The 22,622-nt window shown below is 36.1% G+C and overlaps 2 protein-coding genes across 2 annotated transcripts; one reads left to right on the forward strand and one right to left on the reverse strand.

Moving 5' to 3' along the window:
* Positions 1-10,234: 10,234 nt before the first annotated feature.
* On the forward strand, positions 10,235-19,659 carry LOC131649914 (uncharacterized). Its single transcript, XM_058919652.1, has 24 exons — positions 10,235-10,273; positions 13,643-13,776; positions 13,861-13,936; positions 14,062-14,115; positions 14,364-14,455; positions 14,550-14,650; positions 14,783-14,858; positions 14,982-15,357; positions 15,439-15,762; positions 15,846-16,049; positions 16,162-16,257; positions 16,374-16,452; positions 16,526-16,650; positions 16,751-16,997; positions 17,151-17,302; positions 17,389-17,510; positions 17,613-17,736; positions 17,813-17,871; positions 18,035-18,128; positions 18,211-18,388; positions 18,483-18,584; positions 18,668-18,798; positions 19,352-19,411; positions 19,549-19,659. The coding sequence occupies exons 1-24, from the start codon at positions 10,235-10,237 to the stop codon at positions 19,642-19,644; spliced, it is 3,141 nt and encodes a 1,046-aa protein (XP_058775635.1). The 3' UTR covers positions 19,645-19,659.
* A 450-nt stretch (positions 19,660-20,109) lies between these two features.
* Positions 20,110-22,395, reverse strand: LOC131651958 (uncharacterized). Its single transcript, XM_058921706.1, has 6 exons — positions 22,245-22,395; positions 22,050-22,137; positions 21,882-21,972; positions 21,046-21,130; positions 20,593-20,749; positions 20,110-20,377 (listed from the first exon to the last, which is right to left on the reverse strand). Exons 1-6 carry the CDS (start codon positions 22,284-22,286, stop codon positions 20,262-20,264), a joined length of 579 nt encoding a protein of 192 aa, XP_058777689.1. The 5' UTR covers positions 22,287-22,395; the 3' UTR covers positions 20,110-20,261.
* Between the last annotated feature and the right edge of the window lie 227 nt (positions 22,396-22,622).

Genomic DNA, 22,622 nt, shown 5'->3' on the forward strand with positions numbered 1-22,622 from the left:
GCAAATGAGTTAAGCCCAATAATAAAACCATGGCCTTTCAAAGGTTGGGAATTAGACTTAATTGGAGAAATTCATCCTAAGTCCTCTAAGGGTCAAAGATACATACTAGTAGGAATAGACTACTTCACAAAATGGGTAGAAGCGATACCACTGGCGAATGTGGATCAAGAGGTTGTGATTGAGTTCATTCAAAGACACATTATATATAGGTTTGGAATCCCAGAAAGTATAACCACAGACCAAGGATCAGTATTCACTGGGCGGAAAATGCAAGACTTCGCCAAAGAAATGGGTTTTAAATTGTTCACTTCCACACCTTACTATGCTCAGGCAAACGGACAAGTCGAAGCAGCGAACAAAATAATAATTGGTCTCATAAAGAAACACGTAGGAAAAAAGCCTAAGAGTTGGCACAAAACTTTAGACCAAGCGCTTTGGGCTTGTCGAACATCTCCAAAAGAAGCTACAAACACTACGTCATTCCAATTGACATTTGGGCATGATGCAGTACTCCCAGTTGAGATATATTTGCAGTCAGTTCGGATACAAAGACAGGAAGAAATCCCTCCTAACATGTATTGGGAATTGATGATGAATGAATTAGTAGATCTGGACGAAGATGGACTTCGAGCATTGGAGATGATAAAAAGACAAAAAGAAAGAGTGTCCAGAGCATACAACAAGAAGGTGAAAGGTAAAACTTTTAGTAGTAACGATTTAATTTGGAAAGTTATATTACCCATACACCGAAGGAATCAAGCACTTGGTAAATGGTCCCCACACTGGGAGGGACCCTTTCGAATCTTGAAAGTATTTTCGAATAACGCTTACGAGATAGAAGAGTTAGCAGAAGATCGCAGGATTTTGAGAGTAAATGGGAAGTATCTGAAGAGATACAAACCAAGCATGCATGAAGTAAAGATTGCAAAAACGTAGATATCAAAGTATACTACATAAGCCAAAATGGTTGAACTAACACCAAAATGGCTTTGTTATCCAAAAAAAAAATTAAAGAAGAAGACGAGTAAAATCTAAAATATCTTCCTTAAATATTAAGTGGATACATGCTTGACAAGAGGTTTAGTGTCCAAAACATGGAAGATTACAAAAAGAAACTAAAAACTTAAGCTAAAACACCTCCTAGTTAATCCTCTGGTCTAAACCTTCCAAAGGTAGCAGGGGCAAGCTCTCCGCCTCGAACATATTCATGGACCCAGAGTTGCGCATCCTTCTCACTATTCCCTTTTTAAGGAATATGTCAGACAAGAGCCTTCCATATGGAAGACAGGTCACAACCCCTTGACGGACAGCAGCCATGGAAACGGCTTCGACAAGCCCTTTAAAGATCATTAAAGGGAAGTTGATTTTCTTCCCACGAAGAGCACAGAGGATAAACTCCAAGTCATCCACCATGATGCTATTTTGGTCATGGTTTCGTGGTTGAAATTTACCCACGAGTAGTTGATTCCAAACCCTGATGACCTTGGCACTATAAGGGTCATTGTCCATGAGAGTCCTCAACAGAAGATGAGTCATCATCTTGAAGCTATTATCATCAAAGGTTTTGCCTGAGTTGTTGCATCTCATCAAGTTAGAGATGGTTGAAGGAGTGATCCTGATCTGGGCGCGTCGAATTTCAGAAACTATGGTAGTTCTACCCTCTGGATCTATACGTAAAGACGCAAACATCCAGAAATCAGCCAGCATGTTGGGATAGACTGGTCCTTCCAGGATTTCATAGTAGAAATCAAGCTCTTGATTGGCGAAGAGAGCACCAATGCTGATGAAGTTTTCATCCAACTCTTCTTCAGAAAGCTTAAACTCTTTCTTTATGCAAGCTCTGATGTTGTTGTAAGTGAGAGGTTGCGCCATGGAGAGAAGAAAAAGGTTAAAAAGGTTTGTTTTTAAACTTTGTGTTTCTGAGAAACAGAGAAAGAGAAACAAACTCTTAAGCAAAGGTTTCAAATAAGTGTGAAGGAAGAAGTGTGATATTGAACCTTTATATAGACTTGAGGCAATAGAGGGACGGTTTAATTTTTAATGATTGATTAGACTGCGTTTGGTATTCCAAAGAGGAGTTATGGCTTCCGCCGTTTCCCGCCCTTGGAAGTTGAGATGTAATCATGAGAAACTGGTGCACGCACGTCTTAAAAAAGACGTTTTGAAGAAAGTGACGTCATCTTTTAATAATGGTTACGGCTAGGAGAGTGGAAACGTCAAGTCTAGACTGAAAGGGGTGCGAAGGAGAGTCAGGTCATGTGCTTATATTTATTAAGATTACTGTGACAATTAAATATATTTTGACGAAATTGGAAGAATTGTCAGAATCTTACTTATGATCATTTCAAAGTGGTATAGAAGATGTAAATTGGCAAACAAAAGGTCTACATAGATATATTCCCGGTGGAATTCGATTACAAGATAAATCAATGTGCATTACAGAAAAGTTATTACAAGATTCGAAAGGACTAATTAAAATCTCTAGGAAGATTGTCTTTTATCTTCGAATATTGAATCTCCCAAGAAGACATGCGAAGTTCAATCAGGGCCCTTTGTCTCTTCAGTTCGTCAATTTCAGGGACTAGCTTTCGTGCAACCTCGAAATGTTGGATTCCTAGACGCGCAACTTCAGTCAATTCCTGCTCACTGGATTGTTGGATGGTTGCCTTATGAGATTCAGCTTCTTTTATCTTTTCTTCAAGCTGGGCAATCTCTTGTTTCCATGATTGGATATTCTGCTCACATTCATCATACTCTTTCTGTTTCTCTGAGCGTTTAAGCTTGAGAGCATCACCTTTCTTAGATGCATCAGTAGCGGCTTCCAAGATGAACTGTGAGAAGCCATCTTCGTAGTAAGTTGTTCTTTAATGTGGCAACGTCGAAGAATGTTTGATTGGAGTTGTTCGATCAAGGAACCTAGCAAAACAATCACCTCTGAGACTTCTTTCGAAACCAAGAGTAGATCCACCTTTTTCAAAAGTTGATTCAAGCTATGACTTTTGATAGGATCCTTGCTAAGAATTTCAACGAGGTTAGTTTCGAAGAACTTTTCCTTTATCTGATGGAGAAGGACAGAAGTATCCTCTTTATTACCAGATTCTGGCTGTACAGATGGAGAAGTTTCGAGCTCGGAAGGCGAAATATTATCAATATCCATCATAGCCTTGAGGAAGCTGAGAGGATCAGTTTGTTTAAGCTGTTCCAATTCTGAAGGAGTAGGTTTTGCTGGGGCAGGAGTCGAAGTAATTTCAGGAGAAACTATGGTCCCGAAAGGTATGGTTTCGTGGGGAACTACTGTGGCTAGCTTGGAGGTTTCTTCCATGACATCTTGTTCAGATAAAGTATCCTCACTACCAGTTGGATGACCAGCTGCATTGTTGCTACCTGAGCATTGTTGGTCTGTTTTTTCGCTCTTGTGGGTAGGTGGAGAATCATCAATTGAATGGCTCCCTTCGACTGCTGTACTAGGAATCATAGTCACAAGAGGCTGAGCATCTTCGATCACTGGTGAAAGCACATGAGATTTGCCTACATGGAATAATTAGAACATGTTATGATAAGGAAAGTTACAAGAAATCCCTTCGCTGTAAAAAAGAATATGCATTTACCTTGGAGGTTATCAAGATCAATATTAAGAGTGAAGGATTTGAGGTCAGAAGTGGTTGTGCCAACATCATCCTACAATCGTAAGGTAAAGCATTAAACTTAATTATTTTAAGTTAAAATTTATAAAGATGATTAGGTTGAGAAATCCAAATACCTTAGTTGGGATGTTATCTTGGCTCGAATTGTGGCTCTTGACAACAAAAGCATTACTACCACCTTTCAAAGGTGATTCTTCAGAAGATACCTTGTCACCTGGTGAAGTAAGCTTCGAAGACCCAGATCCCTTTTCTTTTCCCGAAGGGGTGGCGGCCTTCTGCCTTTTCTTTTGGGCTTTCCTGGTTCGAGGTGAAGACTTGTAATCATCATCTGAAACAACTACTGGAGAGGTTTTTCGCTTCGAATGTGGTGGAGGCTTCGAACTCTGAAAATGTAAATTGGGTAAGATAAGTATGATTCATGCAACATCCAAATGAAAGATAAAGTATGTACATACCGTGGGTTTCTTGTCAGCAGTGATAGAGTCACTCTCACTGGGTTTGTTGCTCTGCAAAACTTCAGAAGCTTTCTGCGCAGGGAGTTGTTTGATCTTTTTCTTTCGAGCAACAGCTGTAGTTTGAACTGGAAGTAGTATTTCAGCGGAAAAGAAACGTTAGTCAAAAAAATTGTCTAAACCCAAACCTTCAGGTATTGGAGTCAAGACACGAACATGTTCAAGATCTATATGGAGATGTCCTTTGAAAGTATTCTTTACAATTCTTTACAAGGTATGTTGCTTCACCTAGATTCTCATAGAGAAACCCTACAATGGTCGAGCTGGCAGTCAACCATCCAGAATACAGAGCTATCTCGTCAAACGGAACCGCCTTCTGGTGCTCATCATAGCAGCAGTACCTGATGTCCTCCGTGGCCATGCGGTCAAGAGCGTGCCTGTAGGGATCCTACACCTGGTTCCCTCTAAGGGGGTGATAGCACTGGCACGTGGCATAACCTCTGTGTACTCCTCTACCTCTCGGTCAATAATGTCTGGGAAGTGCTGTAGTATCCAACCTTGGAAAAAAAACACAATTGTTTTCAAGTACAATAAAAAAACTATAAAAAAAATAGAAGAGTCTAAGATTGTTACCACCAAAAGAGCACACCTTCTCGCAACTGTCCTTGCCTTCCACAGGCATCCCTCTCCAAGTCTATGGTAAATGTACGCCAGTACAGCCGCTCCCCAATTGAACTCATGGATTCGTGTTGTATTCGGTAAGTACGTCAGGTAGACGTCGTCTGTGTACGTCGAGCTCGTGTCCACAAAGAGCGGAGTGCCTATCAAATATAGGAAGTAGCATCTCAGCGCCCCGTCTCTGTGTGTTGCCTGCTCTAACTCGTCCCCATCATCCTGCAGTGCCGTAGTGAGCTCCGCATCATATTGTCTCTATAGGAATCTAAACTTGATGTGGGCCCCTCGTGCCCCCTTCACCTCCTCAAGGCGTCATCGGGATCAGCCTCTGCTCAACAATAAGCATCTCCTGAGCTTCCACCTTCGTCAGCCTATTGTGACAAAGGAGGGTACCCCTAATAGGTAGATGAAGCAGGCATGTCACATCATCTAGGGTGATGGTAATCTCACTGTGGGGTAGATGAAATGAGGATATCTCATGATGTCATCTCTTTGCAAAGGCCACAAGCATACCATTATGTATGATATCGTAGCCGAGCATACAGAGGTCCCTCATGCCTGAAGCTGCCAGTACCTCCTGAAACTATGGCTCGTCAGGCTGCGCGAGATCTTTAATCTTCCGCCCATGGTTGTAGGACCTCTGGGGATCCCTACTCTAAAAATTTAAAAAAATTCAAACGATTAGTAATAAGCAAGGTCAAAAATGACGCAAATAAAAAGTAATTAACAAATAAAATGTACCTCTCCATCCTATATACGTTTAGTTGCATGCTCGTCATACATGTCAAAAGGGATGCGTCTACAGGACCCCTAGGGTAGACACTTTTGCTAAACCTATCATTTCATTTCTACACCTAAATAACACATTCTAATTCAATTTCAAAACTACTCTAAAATAACTAAAAATTTCAAAAACTTACCGATTAAAATATCGATTTGAACTTGATAGATAGTTGAAGTTGAAGTTGATGTTGACAACGTAGCCGAACTTGATATCGATTTTGAGATAGGGGAAAGAGAGTTTGGGGTTGAGAGAGTATGAGGGTTGAGAGAGTATGAGTTTGAAAATGTGAAGAATGAGGGAGAGGAAAGGTCTAGCGCGAGATATAACACCAAAACCTTTCTGTAGATGCATATGCAGAAGACTTCTGTAGATGCATCTACGGAACAAAATAACGTTTAACAAAAAAAAAGGTGTTTCCGGAGATGCATCTACGGAAGTACAAGGGCAAAATGAACAATTCGGTGTTTTATTTTCATTTGTATAATATTATTTGTTAATATTGAAGTTATTCTATAATATATGTTTTTTATACAAAATTTCTAGAATATGTTGACCATACATATTGATTTTACTTTTTGATTCCTTTATATATATATATATATATATATATATATATATATATATATATATATATATATATATATATATATATATATATATATATATATATATATATATATATAAACAAAAAGTTTTATAAGTATTAGATTAGCCCATGAAGACCGATTAAACAAACAAAAACTGTTTTTTTTCGTTTTGTCTTTGTATAAATCCTTGAAAGAACTTATTGTGTGTGCTAATATTTGTATCAAGCAGTATAAAATTAATTTATCTGTTTTCGATTATCACAAAGCACAATAGAATTTGGCATTACTCAATTTCTCTTCATCATGTTCGTCAAGAAACTCGTGGAGAAGGCTTCGAATAAGAAGGTTAGTCAATATCGATCGTCACTTTCATAGATTCATCCACCATCATCATATCATAGTTTAGTGATTTCATTTTCTTATTTGATAATTAGTTTTGGTTTAATTAAAATCTCAAAACATGTACAATTGTTTCAACATCAACGGCATATGCATATAAATATCTCAGATATTACATTTTATAATTTTACATTTCACAAAACTATTGATTCTCAGTCAACCTTTTTCACTTTTGGTATAAATATTTTATTTTTATGTAAGTTTATTACAATTATAAGTAAATCTCTGAGTATAACTCTTTATGATCAACTTGATGGAGATGATTTTATTTTACTCAAATTTTGGATATATTTCTATCTAGTCTTGAATAAAACTCGTCGTTCTAGTAATTGTACAATATCCAAATTGCATATTTTGTCAAATCAATTTTTCTCTTTAAATTCTAAATATCAGTGTACTAAGAGTTCCAAACAAATTAATTTAAACTTACAAAATTTCAATATTTCAATCTTTATAATTTATTATTGCTTTTTATTTGTTAAGTAATCACTAATTTTGAATTAAAAGTAGTGATTACAGGGCGAAATTTCAAAAGTTTTGATGTTGCGCCAAATTTAAAAGCTTTTGTTACTTTATTTATAAGAAAAAAAAGTCTAGACTATCTCTTTTACACATCAATAAGATTATTGAAAGCTTCAAAAATAATTTTTGACTTATAGATTAATTAACTGATTTGGTTAGAAGTGTATGATCACATATAATTACACATCGACGAGTATATTGACCCTTACGTTCAAATGCTTAGAAAAAAAGTCTACTCTTACATTATCGCCGAAGTGCATAAAGGAATAGTTGGATAATATTTAGGTGTGCTACTGGTCGTTTGTGGTCTAGGATTTTAAAGAATTTATCAAGAGATGCGATCAATGCGAACATTACATAGATGTTCACATATAAGAACTTCAAGAAGCTTTTAGAAGACTTGAGGTCAAGTAGCATTTCACGCCACTGGGTCATCCTTAGTCAAATGGACAAACTGAAGGAGTGAACCGGGTAGTTTTTAGAGGGTTAAAACGAAGAGTTGAAGCGCCTAAAGGAAATTGGACATATGAGATCCCACACGTCCTATGGGCATACCAAACTGCACCTCATTCAACAATCGACGAGACTCCCTTTCGACTGACTTACGAGACTGAAGTCGCCATCCCTGTCGAGATAGAAGAGCTTAGATGGAGGAAAGAGCACCCTTTGTCATAAATAAATAAAGCTGAAGCAAATAGAAAAAAGGTAGACTTCCTGAAAGAGAGAAGTATGTCCACCACCTTCATGAGCTTTATCGTCAAGCAGGCGGTAGCAGTCAAATAAAACAAGCGAGTCTGGTCCTGAGAGTTTAAGTTGCAGTTGGCACACCTCTCTCTTGGTAGCTAGCCACTCTAAAGCATAAGCGGTGAAGCCCGTGATATGTCAACCTCAAGTTGGGCTCAAACTTGGGGGCAAGGTAGGGGTCCAACCTTTAGCTAGGTAAGGTCCTCACTGACGTCAAAGATTACTCCCAGTCCTAACAAAAGGATGAGTAACGATGAAACGAAGCCAATAAAGATAAAACGATGAAACAAAATCATAGGAGAATAAATTATGAAACAAAATCATATGTGAAAATGATGAAATAAATCCGTAGGCAAAAATAATGAAATAAAATTATAGGTGAATAAAGGATCAAACAAAGTCACGGGCCATCAAAATGAAAAAATAGCATAAAGCAATATAAAGCACTAAACAAAGCAAAGAAAATAAGTTATTAAGGAAAAAGTCTTGTTCATGTTAAAGTCATTATAAATAGCCTTAACAACATTAAGGAAAGATCATCCTTCATTTCCCTCATTGTCGCTAACAATCACCCTGTCAACAACCACCTTTTTCGGGTCCATCCTCGTTCGAGGAACCTAAGCACTTAGACGCAACATTTTCACTTGGTCGCAAACATTCTTGAGAGCTTCAAAAAAAAACCTTGAGGCCATCATCAATGGAATCATCGAGTTCTTTGTTCAATGCATCCACCTTCTCCTAGTAAGCCTATTTTTTCGTCTTTAGAACCTCCTCGGCTTCAGTGGCCCAAGAGGACAATATCTCCTCCAAAGTCCTTGCTTATTCAATTGTATTTTATTTATCCTCTATATATTCCTATAGAGTAGACACCATAGCATCCAGCTTGAAATTCTTGTATCAGATACGTGATGTCGAATGAGATGTCACGACACAATATCTGAGTTATGAACACGTATGATTGCAGCAATAAGAATAGTGCAGAGAGTAAATAACATAATGATATGTTTATTCAGTTCGGAACAATCCTTCCTACTCTGAGGGCTACTAAGCCAGGATGAAATCAATATCTGATAGTATCAATTCGAAGTTAAACAGTCCCAGTTTACCCTTGTCACTTAATCACTACCCTTCCTATGACTTCTACCTAAGACTCACCTAGGTATGAGGCCCTCCACAAATCCCTTCAATCACAATCCCTGTGACAACAATAAAAACAAAGAAAAACAATTGAAAGATACTTTTCCAAGACAAACTACTCCTCTATGCATAAAAGCTTATGAGGATGCAAATACTCTCCTTGCTTAAAAGCTTTGGAGATCAAACAACATTCAACACCTAAAGGTGTACACACACGGAACACGCAGAAAATAAGAATTCCTAAAACCATACAACAAATAATATCAATTCCACCTAAAACTATGTTACAGCCCTTCTATTTATAGATATGTCTTTGACTGGGCTGGGCTTCAAATCGCATCAGTGAGGCTGCCAAAATTCTGCTACTTGTTTTCCAAGAAATTAGGTCTTCAATCCAATCTTTCCTATAATGTCTCCAATAATAGACAACGTGGGGATCTTCTGATTGAATCCATCTTGGTAAAAATATCACTAATTTATTTCTTCGAATATTCTGAGTTGAAACAAAGATTCTTGTAGCAAATAAAACCGTCTGATCCACTTGCCAGATCAGCTTCTGCAGGCAGGATGTCATGACATCTTGTTCAACATGTTGAAATTTGAATGCTAAGCCATATAGCATCCTTTCCAACATGATCTTCCTTAGTATGTTTTAGCAAAATGCATGCCAACATTCAGAGAACCTTCACAGCTTAGAAGGGGTACCATGGGCATTCACCTTCTTTTGAAGACTAGATAACCTATTCACTTCCTATTGAAGTTATGAGACCTTTTCTTGAAGTTGAGTCTGTTCATAGGAAACGGAGTTGTACTTTCCCTTCCATTTCTCTTTCTCTTTAGAAGGAATACCTGGAGGAAGTGTTTCTTCGCAACCAACAGCTGCAAGAGTTATCAAGGAAACACCTTGAAATATGTGAAAGGTTGTCTCTGCCACACTCAAATTTACATGTGTTATAGAATCTATGAATATAAGCAAGGTCTTATTCGAGGATAAAGGTGCATGCTTCCTGTGAACTGCAAGGAAATTGAGAGAGGAGACTAACTAGTAGGAAACTTGGGATGAGCAATTTTAGTGTCGGTGGTGGTAATCCCTACAGTTCCAGGACCATATGACTTGAACCTCTTAAAAATGTTATTGACGGATGTCATGGTATCTCTAGAAAAGAGAAAAGAAATTTAGTAAACTTTTAAGTAATATCATAGACAAGTATAAAGATAAATCATATCTCCTCACTAAAGAGTTATTTCCTTTCTTGAGCATCGAATGCATCCACTACCGCTCGAGTATTAATGAGTCGCCTCTCCTGGATGGAAGGCTCTAATCTTAAGGTATAACTCCTTCTTTGTAACCCAAGTTCTCCCAGAAGGTAATAAAATCATTTTTCATCGATACTTCCTCTCGAGTTAGATATTCATAAGAAATGATGTGTGCAAGTTTTGGTTGAAATGGCTCGTAGCCCAGTACTTTCTGATCTTATCTTTATATTTAGTCGGGTTAGAGTCAGAAGGTTCGTTTGGGAAGGTTTTTCCTCAAGGACCATGTGATCCGCTGTCGCGCGCAGATCAAAAACGAGTAGTTTTCAAAAAAAACTTAGTACGGCGACAAATTAACTCAAGTATCATGTCACAAGGATTCTTATTCTTATAAACTAATTACAATAACGATTAAAGGAGGGTTTGGTTTAAGGTTCGATTTAACAAAAAGAGCAAATAAGTGATTTTGAAAAGTGATTATAAAATAAGTTGTTCTACTGTTCGGGTTCCCCGCTTATCATTGGTAATTATAAATCTAATCCCCAGGCGAATTCTATCCCCTATTCGATTATAGAAACAATAAACAAGCTAAATTGATACTATACGGTTTATATTCCTATTATCTGAATTAAGCAAACGGATTCAGCACTCATGAATTAAGCAAACATGATTTGACATACGCAAGTTAACGATAAAGCAACGTTAAATCACGAAACAGATCAAGGAACATAAACTAATCAAATTAAATCAATAATATTGTGTATGAATCGAATTAAGCATGCATCACATATATAAGATTATTGAAAGGGAAAAAAATTGGGATTAAATTATAAAACCTCAAAGACTCGGTGGAACATGAACAGTAGATCAACAATAAGGATTAGTTCGCCATGGGATCGTACAAGCTTCGATTTTTTTCGTGAATAGTGATGATGATGAACAGTACCGCGGCTGCTACCCTATGGGAAAATAACACAACCCGTTTTACAATCCAACTGGGTCAAACATATGACCCGGGCCCAAAACTAATGGTTCAAAACTTAAATAAAACTAGTGTTGCAACTTCAACGAATTTTATGGCCCTGCTACAGTCCGATTCTGACTTCGACTCTAACATGATAGTCGTAGCTCTCTCTCTTAGCTTTCCGGCGATTATTAGAACGCCTCAATCAGACTTCTGGAACTCCAGATATAGTCGTTTCTGCGCAGACTGTTAATGCTGAAAAATTAATACGAAAAACAAATAAGTACAAAAATAAAATAAAATATAAAAACATATTAAAACATAAAAATAAATAAAACAAACCGAAGAAATGCTTGAGTACAAACATGGAAGAATAGGCATTAAAATGCACTGATCACCCGGCATAATACGTAATTGAACTCCGGAGTTTCAGGAATCACCAATGGAATCGATCCATTAAATGTTTGCAACTTTAAATATATATGCCTTACATTTTAAATGTTTGATGCAATAAAATTAATTATTGTCAGACAAAGATCCTTGGAGGTACGTGACATAGTGAAAGATTAAATAAGAGGCTCACAAACGGCTCTTTAACAAAAGCTCAAGATATCAGTTGTAGTTGGTAAGGGGAAGTTTTTAATTGCTTTAACACCTCTTTTTCAAACTCGTTGAAGGACAACCTGAGTTTCAAATGGTAAAATATGCATTCATAAAAGGGGATGGAACACCTATCAAAGTAACTTTAAATTCTCTTGTTGGAGTATATATGGGAAACCAACTAGTCAGAGGATGGACCCACTTCTACGTGAGCATCCACCACTCTAGCCACACTTCCATAGAAGGGAATCATCCCTAATAGTTTGTATCCACCCAGTGGTACAATCCAACATCAACTAACTCCACTAAATTATCACGCTCCTGTCGAACCTTGTCCACTTGGTTGTCATGAAAAAGATAATGTCGATCAAAAACTGTTGAGTGGCTCTGAAAATTAATGGGATCCCTAATTTCTATATCGGTAGGATCTCGGCCATGTGCATACCTAAAATTTATAGCGAAATAATGAGTTTGGCGTTTGTTCTAGGCTGTTATAGCAACATTTGAATCTATGTGAGCCCTCATAAAGGAGGAAACACGGACAATCATGTCTCCTGTAATAAGGTTACCAAAGTACATCTCTTTATCTTCTTAGAAGATTCTTCTGTACTCTCCTCAGTAGAGGCATTAAAGGGTTCATCGCCACTTTTTTTAGAACCCTCGCCAAACCCATGGCTATGGTTAAACACGACACGAGATTGAGGTTGGGTTGATTAACCTCTAATGGATCGGCATTTGGAATATCAAGGTTTTCAAATATTGCAAATGATAAAAAAAAATCTCCACCATCAGGCTCCTTTAACATGTTGGCAGTCATATTTTCTATATTGGCCGTGAAAAAGACAAGAAAACAAAGCAATAAAATGCAAAGAAAAAGGGACTAGAAATGGTACATGAATAAAAGGTGAAGCGGAGAAACGATTAAAGGAAAATGAAACTCAAAAATGATGATGAATCAGAAAATGCATAACCCGGATAAAAATAGAAGATGATGGAATCAGAGGTCACCGGAACTCAGAGAAGGAAGAAAGGTTGGTGAATAGAAATCATGTCTTAGTTGTAAGAAGAAGCGAAAAATTGTTTGAAAGACCAAAAGGATTTTTATATAGTAGAGCAAGATGGATAAATTAACAATCCAGAATGAAAGAAAATGAGAAGTGGAAAAACAACGGTCGGACCTTGCCTCGAAAATACAACGGCACTTTAGTGCATTAGAGCACCCTAGGGGAAAGTGTTGTGCCCTATTCTACGAACCTAGAGCCACGTGTAAGGAAATCATGTGAAACATCTAAATGAACTATGAAAAGACTAACATTTAATATGCATGTGCCTCACATCTCTTCCACTTCTTCGAATAAGGATCCCGTAGAAAACTCGACCCAGACTCTGAAAGGCTTCTCTTATGTCAAGCCAGGACAAGCTTTAAGGACAACTGTTCTGGGTCGGCAATAGGCTCAATACGAAATAAGTCTAATTATCATCCATCATATATAAGTTACTACGTAGAATCTAATGTATGATTCTAAACACAATTCACTCTGCTTCTTTTCATTCATTTCTTGATTTAGATGTTGGAGTGTTAACTTTGTAAATCCATCACAGATGCAACCGCAATGGAGATTTGCATGACCGTATTAAGAATCCACATCACCAATTCACCAACAATTCTAGATCCCAGTTGAATCAGAAGTTATAAAAATTTATGTGTCAATTTTAATTATAAAAAAACTCATTTAAATTTAAAAATAAAAGAGATAACACTATAAAACAAAATAATTTAAATAAACTGTAATATTGAAAGTAAGAAAAAAAATCATGCTAAAATTTGATATTCAATTAGAGATGTATTAAGTTTAATAAAAGAATGATGTGCTTTGCAGGTTGGTGGAAATTCAACAGATGGATTAAAAGCTAGAGATGTAGATCCACGGCTGATATTCCATCATGGTGTACCATCAGGTGCTACCAACATTACCTATCACAATATTCACAACATATTGGCTATTTCCACAAAGTATGTCATGTACCTTCATTTCTTAAACTTATGCTTCAAATTTATTTTTTTGACATTTTTTATTTCATTTTCAAGTGATGGGAGGATTAAATTATTTGGTAAAAATAATGCTCAAGTCCTACTTGAATCTAATAAGCCAGTGCCTAGCAAGTTCTTACAGGTTATATTTTTTTTTACCTTTTCAAATGTCTCATGAGTTTCATGTTGTGAAAATGTGTTTTCCAGTATATTAAGTATGATTTTGTAATTAACAATAATATTATGGTGTTTATTATGCATGTATAGTTCATCCAGAATCAAGGCATACTTATAAATGTCACTTCAAATAACCATATCGAGGTAAGTATATTTATACACTATTAAACACGGATACCGGAAACACGAGACCGACACTAATATAGACACTGATATTAAGTTTAAAAAATAAATAAATGTATTACTTTCAAATATTGACACAGCTTTTTTTAAAGACGTCGGTACTATGGAAATTTATACATAAAGATTTATATGACGTAAGAATTTATGTTATATGTGTTTCATTAGGTTGATTTATTCAGAACTTTTGTTGGTTTTATTTTCACATTTAGGTTTGGGACATTGACAAGAAATTATTGTGTGATTTGTACATTGTTAAAGAAGAAGTTACTTCTTTTGCAATCATTCAGCACAGCCTCTACATGTAAGTAAAACTTGTACTTCAAAATAAGCTATTTCAGAAATAACTACAATTTCAAGAAGCACCAAATGTTATGAACATGTATCTGCATTTTCAGGTACATTGGAGTTTCTAGTGGTAATATTTCAGTTTTGAAGCTTGATCAAAATTGGCATATCGTAAAGATGAACTACTCCATACCCCTCTCAGCTTCTATAGGTAAGATGCTATACATATTTTTGCGAGAAAATCATGATTTCGATCCTCAATTTTTATCAGTCGAGTCAGTAACAACAACTACAACCTCTTAAATATAAATATTGTCATCTAAGTTCTTTGATAATCTTCTAGGGAGTTCAACTGAAGTATTTGATGATGATATTGCTGTGACGCACATATTACCTCAACCAGGAGCTGAAAGTAAAAGGTGATACTGATTTTCACAAACCCTACCTTCCTTTAAGACATTGCTTATCATGCGTTTACTTCATCGATATTTTTCTACGCAACACGAAAAAATCAAACTTCTTCTCTAACGTGATCAATGCAGAGTTCTCATAATCTTTAGAAACGGCCAAATAGTACTATGGAATATTCAAGAAAGCAGATGCTATTTCAGAACTGGCAGAAACGTGTCACAGCCATTGCATATCGAAACGAAGAAAGTGTCTTGTGCGTGTTGGGTGTGTCCCTATGGAAGCAAAGTGGTTGTTGGGTACAACAATGGCGATCTCTTCATTTGGAGCATTCCCTCTCTAACCACAAGAAATGGCTCAACTTCTGGTTTTAGCAGCACAAACACTCCTGTGTTCAAATTTAACTTGGGATATAAATCAGATAAAACATGTATAGAATCGGTTAAATGGATATATTCTGAAGGAAAGGCTAGTAGATTATATGTCATGGGAGCTTCTAACTCGATGCAGGTAACTTATGACAATAGATAAACTCAAACAATTTGATTCCAACAGACTTGTAATGTTTAATGATATGATTGTATGAATCAGGTAGTGTTGTTGAATGAACATACCGAAACTCGCACGACTAAACTAGGACTTAATTTGTCTGAATGCTGTGTTAACATGGAGATTATATCATCCTCAAGTGAGCAAAGCAAGCATAAACAAAATTCATTGATTTTGCTTGGGAAATCGGGACATGTATATCTGTATGATGATAGTTTGATTGAAAGGTATCTATTGCAAAGCCAATCTAAGTCCACTCCCTCGCTGCCAAAGGAAGTTATGGTGAGGTTACCACTTTCTGATTCAAGCATCAGCATAGCTAAATTCATCTCCAACGCTACCGATGTGTTTTATTCTGAAGATGAGGTAATAGGGTTGAGATTTTTCTGTTACTGGACCATAGTAAAAAATATTTACGTGATGAATCGAATCATTCGTTTATATTGCAGTATTACAGTCAGATGCTGAAAAATTATCCACAGCTTTTTTCCATTGAAACAAATCATAGAGATGGGATTAACCTGAGTTCTGGCAACTTCTCTGGATTTTCAAACATTGAAAACTTGTACATAACTGGACACAAAAATGGAGCCATAACTTTTTGGGATGCATCATGTCCCTTGTTCATTCCAGTTTTGCAATTAAACCAGCAGGTAATATTTCAAATCCAAAAATATTGGTTTGTGTCCAAATGTTACTTTTATTTGATTCTAAGAACATGTACTTTTTTTGCTTATGATTATTCTTTCATTCATCTTAATGCAGAGTGAAAATGATCATTCTTTAAGTGGTGTACCTTTGACAGAATTATATTTTGACATCGACTCCCTTCTCCTTGTTTCTGGTGATCAGAGTGGAATGGTGAGGTTAATTCAACTATGAATGGATTAAAATCGATATTTTCCTTTTGTTCATTCGCAAATTTTCACCACACTTGCTTATTTTTATTGTATGCATTATATGTACATTATCTACAGGTTCGTATATTCAGATTCAAACCTGAACCCTACACCTCCAATGGCTTCATGTCCCTTACAGGTAATTTATGTATATCATGTTACTTAGTTTACAATCTGCAGAGTTCACACTTAAGTTAATAATGATTTGTATTTCCATTTATCTTTTGTAGGGAATACAAAAAAAGGGGTTGATATAGTCAAGAGTATGAAACTTGTAAAAACTATTGGTGCTGTAATTTGTATGACTATAGATCATAGCTCAAGGCATCTTGCTGTTGGTTCTGATCAAGGAAATGTAAGATACTTTTCTAGTTATTAATTTTTCACTTGGAGTTTATACTTGTTTATTAGCTTCACAACGCTAATTAGTATAAATATCTATCAATTTGTTGCAGGTTTCAGTTATTAACATCGATGGTCCATCTCTGTTGTATCAGAAACATATTTCAAGTGAAATCTCTACTGGTATCATCTCTCTGCAGTTCATAACATGCAGGTTATACGGTTTCGAGAAAAACATCTTAGCAGTCGGAACAAAGGACTCGTCGGTTTTGGCACTGGATAGCGAAACTGGAAACATGATGAGCACTGGATCTGTTCATCCTAAGAAGCCGTCTAAAGCTCTATTTATGAAGTTGTTAGGTAAGAGTTTGCAAAGTTGGCACAGCGATCAATTAGTAAAACGCATTGATAAAAATTATCAATGGTCTGAAAGATTTTTTGGTTTAGGATACAAATATCAAATCTATTTTTAATGGCAGTGAAGGACTAGAGTTTTTTATCGATGTTATACAGATGGACAATGTGAACCAATTACAAGATCAATGAGAAAAAATAGCTTTGATTTGAGAGAAGAAAATCATATTATTGACGATGCAACAACAAAGAAAATTTTGCTGTGTTCTGAGAAGGCTTTATATATCTATTCATTTGAGCATGCTCTACAGGTACACTGTTCTTTATTTTTATCCTTATGAGTTATGAACAACCATATGATTAGCTAATGCTTGCAATTACTCTCTATTGTTTTTAGGGAATCAAAAAGGTGGTTTACAAAAAGAAGTTCTCTTCTTCCTGTTGTTGGGCATCAACATTTTACGGCGCCTCTGATATCGGTCTCGTGCTACTTTTCACCACTGGAAAAGTAGAATTAAGGTGGATGAGAATACAGCATACATAGAATTAGACATACCAATATTTTGATTATTACTTTTCCACGGGGCATTTTTTTTCTTTACTATTTCTCTTTTGATTTAGGTCTTTACCAGACTTATCTTTGATAGTGAAGACTTCAATTAGAGGCTTCACTTATTCACCTCCGAAGTTTAAGTCATTTTCTGACAGACAGATATGCTGTTCATCCAGAGGAGACATTGTTTTGGTATGACAGAATCTTTCACTTGATTAACAAGCTTCTGATATTTATGATATCAAATTAACTCAAAGTCGTTTTACAGGTGAATGGTGACCAGGAAATTTTTGTTGTCTCATTGTTGGTCCAGAGGAATATTTTCAGGTATATATGGTTCAAGAATGGAACTGAGAATCTTGTTATCGATCTCCCCCACAAGAAAAGATTATCTTCATTTTTTGCTTTTCAAACGGGCAACTAAAGATGAAAGTGATACTGGTAATGGTAAAGTAGTAGTCTCGTTACGTGATGTTTGACTTCATTGTAGGCTTTTGGACTCTGTTGGCTGCATCTACAGGAAGGAAAGGATGCTATCGCAAAAGGAGCTTGTTCCTAACCCAGTCATACATAAGGGAAACAAGGTCTACATTAACATATGAATAACTTATCCAACTATATCCATTATTTTGGATACAGAATGTATTGAATCTTGTCTATGTGTAGGGCATATTCAACTCGGTTATCAAAGATTTTACTGGCGGCAAGGAAAAGCATATGCCCTTCATGGAAAAAGAAGATCCTAAAGAAAGTCTCCAGGAACTCTCTGTAATATTTTCACATGCAAATTTTCCTCTTGAGGCCAACAATTCTATGGATGAAAATAAGCTAGAATCAAACTTAGGTATGACAATCCTTCAGATAATGCATTTTATAGTGTTTAGATATTAGAGTTTAAGGCAACCAATTTGAGGATGTTCTCTTTTCCTCCTATATAGATGACATGGATCTGGAGAACCATAGAGAAATACGCAAAGAACAAAGCATATTAGGAGCTCTTAATAAGAAGAAATTGGCTGGCAAATTTAAGGCTTTGAAAGGTCTGTGACAATAAGCTCAATTTTATGCAAACTATTGTCTCTTATGTTCACATTTGACCTAAGAAACAAATGAACTACTTCAGAATATGCAGGAAAAGTGAGAGAGATGAAGGGCGACAGCCAGAAAGCTTCAGATAAGGAAGAGCAACCAGATGAGAAAATTGGTGCAGTCAGTCAAATTAAGAAAAAATATGGATTTTCTTCTTCGTCCAATGTAAGTAAATATTTATCATATCCAGCATTCATTATAAGGCTTATCTTGCATTCTGTTATGTAACAGTTCACAAGTATGGCGCATCTTTACAAGTTAATGTGTTGCCTAGGGACTATCTTTCTGTATGAAGGTGGTAAGTGTATCGGTTAATGCAAATGTAGCTTGGGTGTCAAGATTGATCAGTATCAATAAGATTCAATCGAGAAAATGATATATAATTACCCTTTTGAGCATAATAATTATTAATTACCAAGAAAATGGTATATTTCAACTTAGAAACACCGGTTTAATAGCAATAGATCTCAAGAAGTATCCTTCACAGTGAGTTGTAATTTGGTATCTGATAGGACCCAGGATGAGAAAGCTGGCTCAAAAGAAGATTTAGTGGTAAGCCTATTGTGTGGGGAGTTTATGTAAAAAGAAATAGAGGTCAAAATGGGAATATCCACATGGCTGAGAGTGTCACAATTTTATTAGCATAACTTTCATATATTTAAAATACTAGTATTTGTTTTCAGAAATACGAAGACTAACCACGAATCTTGCGCTACAGGAAACAAGCGTTGCTAAATCTGCAGAAAGCAAGCTCCAGGAAAACACATGGAAATTACAGGTATATTATTTGTTGACAGACACAAAAATTATGCAGTATATTGTTACCATTTAGCACATGACAATTAATGCAAGAAGAATAAGAAAGATGAAAATTCTACTATATATTTGTTTACACACTTTCCTATAACTTAACAGGGTATTGAGCTGCGTACTAAAGAGTTACAAAATAAGGCAAAATCATTTTTATCAAAGGCAAAACAGGTGCTGCGAAACGCTGAACAGGATGGATAAACAAAGTTGATTAGACCAGTTAGGTACTAAGGTCATTAATTTTGTTTTCCTTTTTCAATTACTTGTATATTAATTTTAAAGTTTTATATATTCTGTGCTACTTTTGCTTCTTTTGAAATTAACCCACGCCGTTACTTTCATATGTGGATTGCAGGGTAAAGAAGCTTGACCATCACACTTAATGCTCACTGAAGTACAGATGAAACAGCTATTGCTCCAACTTTACGCTATATATTATATTGATAAAAACCCGCAACTGATTCAAGGACGTAAATAAGTCATTTTCTATGGAATTTGTAAATCAAAATATCATAAGCTTACGTTTATATTTTCTCTCCACCTTCTGCCTTTTTGGAGAGAATTTTTTTGATAGAATTTTTTCCACCTATGAATATTTACACACACAATCTCAAATTAAAATGTCAACTCTTAAAAACGGGACAAAGTTAAAATGCGACATCCAAATTGCATTGAGATTTTCTCCTTTTATTTCATTAACTGGAGTCTGAAGTATTATTAGCCAATGGTTTTGACAGATGGTGATCCCTATTACAATGCATTTAGAACTTAAAGAAAACTCCACATAGCATGAGTTCAGAAGACAAACTTTGCAACAACTAGTGCTTTATCAACAGATCTTCCAGAAGCGAGTGTATCTGTTCTCGAACAGCGTTTCTGTTACTAACACTCAATGTAAACAAAGTTGCTCCTGCATGATTCCTCAATGTTGCAACTGTGAAAACGCACAGCATAAGTCATTAACAGGTCCAGAAAATCCGTTAAAATCCTCAAAACATCAGTAGATCTTTGAGATATATGGTTATCAAGGCTCGCAACAGATTTACCCCAACTCAATTATTTAAAGCATCAAGAAAAGAAAAACCAATCAAGCCAAGAAAGAAACAAGACGTTTGAAAAATGGGAATTTTGAAAGTATGGGAAATTTACCTGCAGGTATATCTCTGCCAAATTTTGGAACTGGAATGGAAGCCAAAATTGGGATATTTGACTCCAAAACTTTTAGAACTGCAGGGAAGAATGATGAACTGTATAACTCCATCTTACCAACTTCGTCAATGATGAAAAGATCAGTGTCTTCTCTAACCTAGTCAATAAGTGTCTCTTCAAATTTCAGAGAGTGGTCTAACATATGGGCATCTGTAAATAACATCTTTGTATATCCTGAATGACAAATTTACACTCAGAAAGTCAAGGGAGCAGCTCAAGAGCACCCTAGAAATACCACTTTTTTATATGCAATTAAATGCATGCAAGGATGGTCATACATTAGACAAAAACATTGATTTCGTCTCCACCTACTATGACGATACTCTTCCATAAAGTTAAGAAAAGCGTGTAACCGAAATATCGGTGACAAGTAGTATGCAAAAGCAAGCTCACCTGCAACTCAGGCAGCGCCAGTGACTCGAAAGATGCTACATCAACTTTATACTTCCCAACATTAGGCCATCTGTGAGACTCTTGGCTGCCAATGCCATTAAATAAAGCACCCTTAAGTCAAATAAGCAAAGCTCTGACAAAACTAAACAAGACTGTTATGTAGGATTTGGATTGTCTGCTATGCTGCCAAGTAACATGAAATCACAACAGTCAGCACATATCCGTGCTCAGATCAAGATTGTTCATGTTTCGATTTCACCAAAGCTAATTACAAATATAAACTTGGAATTAAAACCGTCCAAACTTAATACAATGGTCTAGATGTACTATCTGCAGTGACTGCGGTATTCTGGTTGCATCTAATCCAAATTCTGTAATGCCACAACATTTTTAGAAACACCTAAAAAATGATCTCAAGTTATTTTGTGTTTGCTAAAAGCAATATTTTAAAAACCAAACGAAACTCATGATTCAAACCAGCATTGTCTACAATTAGGTTTTTTCCACGGTTCGATTGTGGTTTCCTCCCAGTTCAAGCGGTTGAATCATGATTATGAGGTCTCATCAATTCAATGTCCGGTTAGGATTTTCACAACATCGAATAAAAGCATAACAGGCACCAATATCACCAAGAAACACAGAACATTCACGATAAAATAAAAAAATAGTATCTTTAGCCACCTTTGTAGCAACCGTCACCACTGAAAAGTATGTCAGTGTCTTGTGTCCCGAACCGACATAAGTTTAATTTATTCATTTTTTTTTTAATTATTATTGATATGAGTGTCAATGTCGTGTTTCCGGTGTCCAATTAGCAATGGAGTGAAGAACAGAACCTTGAAAAGTTGGAAGAAGCAAGTGGGCATGTGCGACCATCCAGAGTGACAACTTCAAAACCAACTCTCTCACCTGCGAGTCTAACTTCACCTACAAAACCAATCAAACCAGTGAGAAGTTTTGGGGAATTGGGGAAGGGTGGTGAAGGGATAGGAAGAGATTCTTACGAGTATAGAAACCCTGAACCTTGAGGGTGGGATTTGAGGCTTTGAGGGTATCGAAGACTCTCATAATAAGAGTACTTTTTCCCACACCCTGAAAATCAATAAATCAATCAATTACATGAATGAATGATGAGTAAGAATGGAAGTAACAGAAATTTCAAAGGAAGGAGAAACAAAATCGGAGAACGAATTACTCACAGGAGGACCTGTCACTAGCAAGCATTTTCCAACACCAGACATTGTTTCTGTTGCTCAGTCTTCGTAATGCTAAATATTTTAGTTGAAATTTTTTTAGTTTTACACATTTCTCTATTAAAATTAATTATGGGGCAATTCAATTTCATAATGATTTAGGATTGATGACATAATTCATTTGGATAAGTGGATAACTATCGATTGACGAGCAAAATAATTAATACATGTGAAAAAATAAACAATCGATTTTAAATATTAAAAAAAAACAATCATTATATCTGGTTAAGTTTTGAGATCCTCAATTCTACCTATAATATTTCATGAAATTCACCACCAAGCCAGTCTTGAGCAAAACAGTTTACTCAAGCGACCATACACGTC

Source organism: Vicia villosa, linkage group LG2, assembly GCF_029867415.1.
Source record: "Vicia villosa cultivar HV-30 ecotype Madison, WI linkage group LG2, Vvil1.0, whole genome shotgun sequence".
Lineage (NCBI taxonomy): Eukaryota > Viridiplantae > Streptophyta > Magnoliopsida > Fabales > Fabaceae > Vicia > Vicia villosa.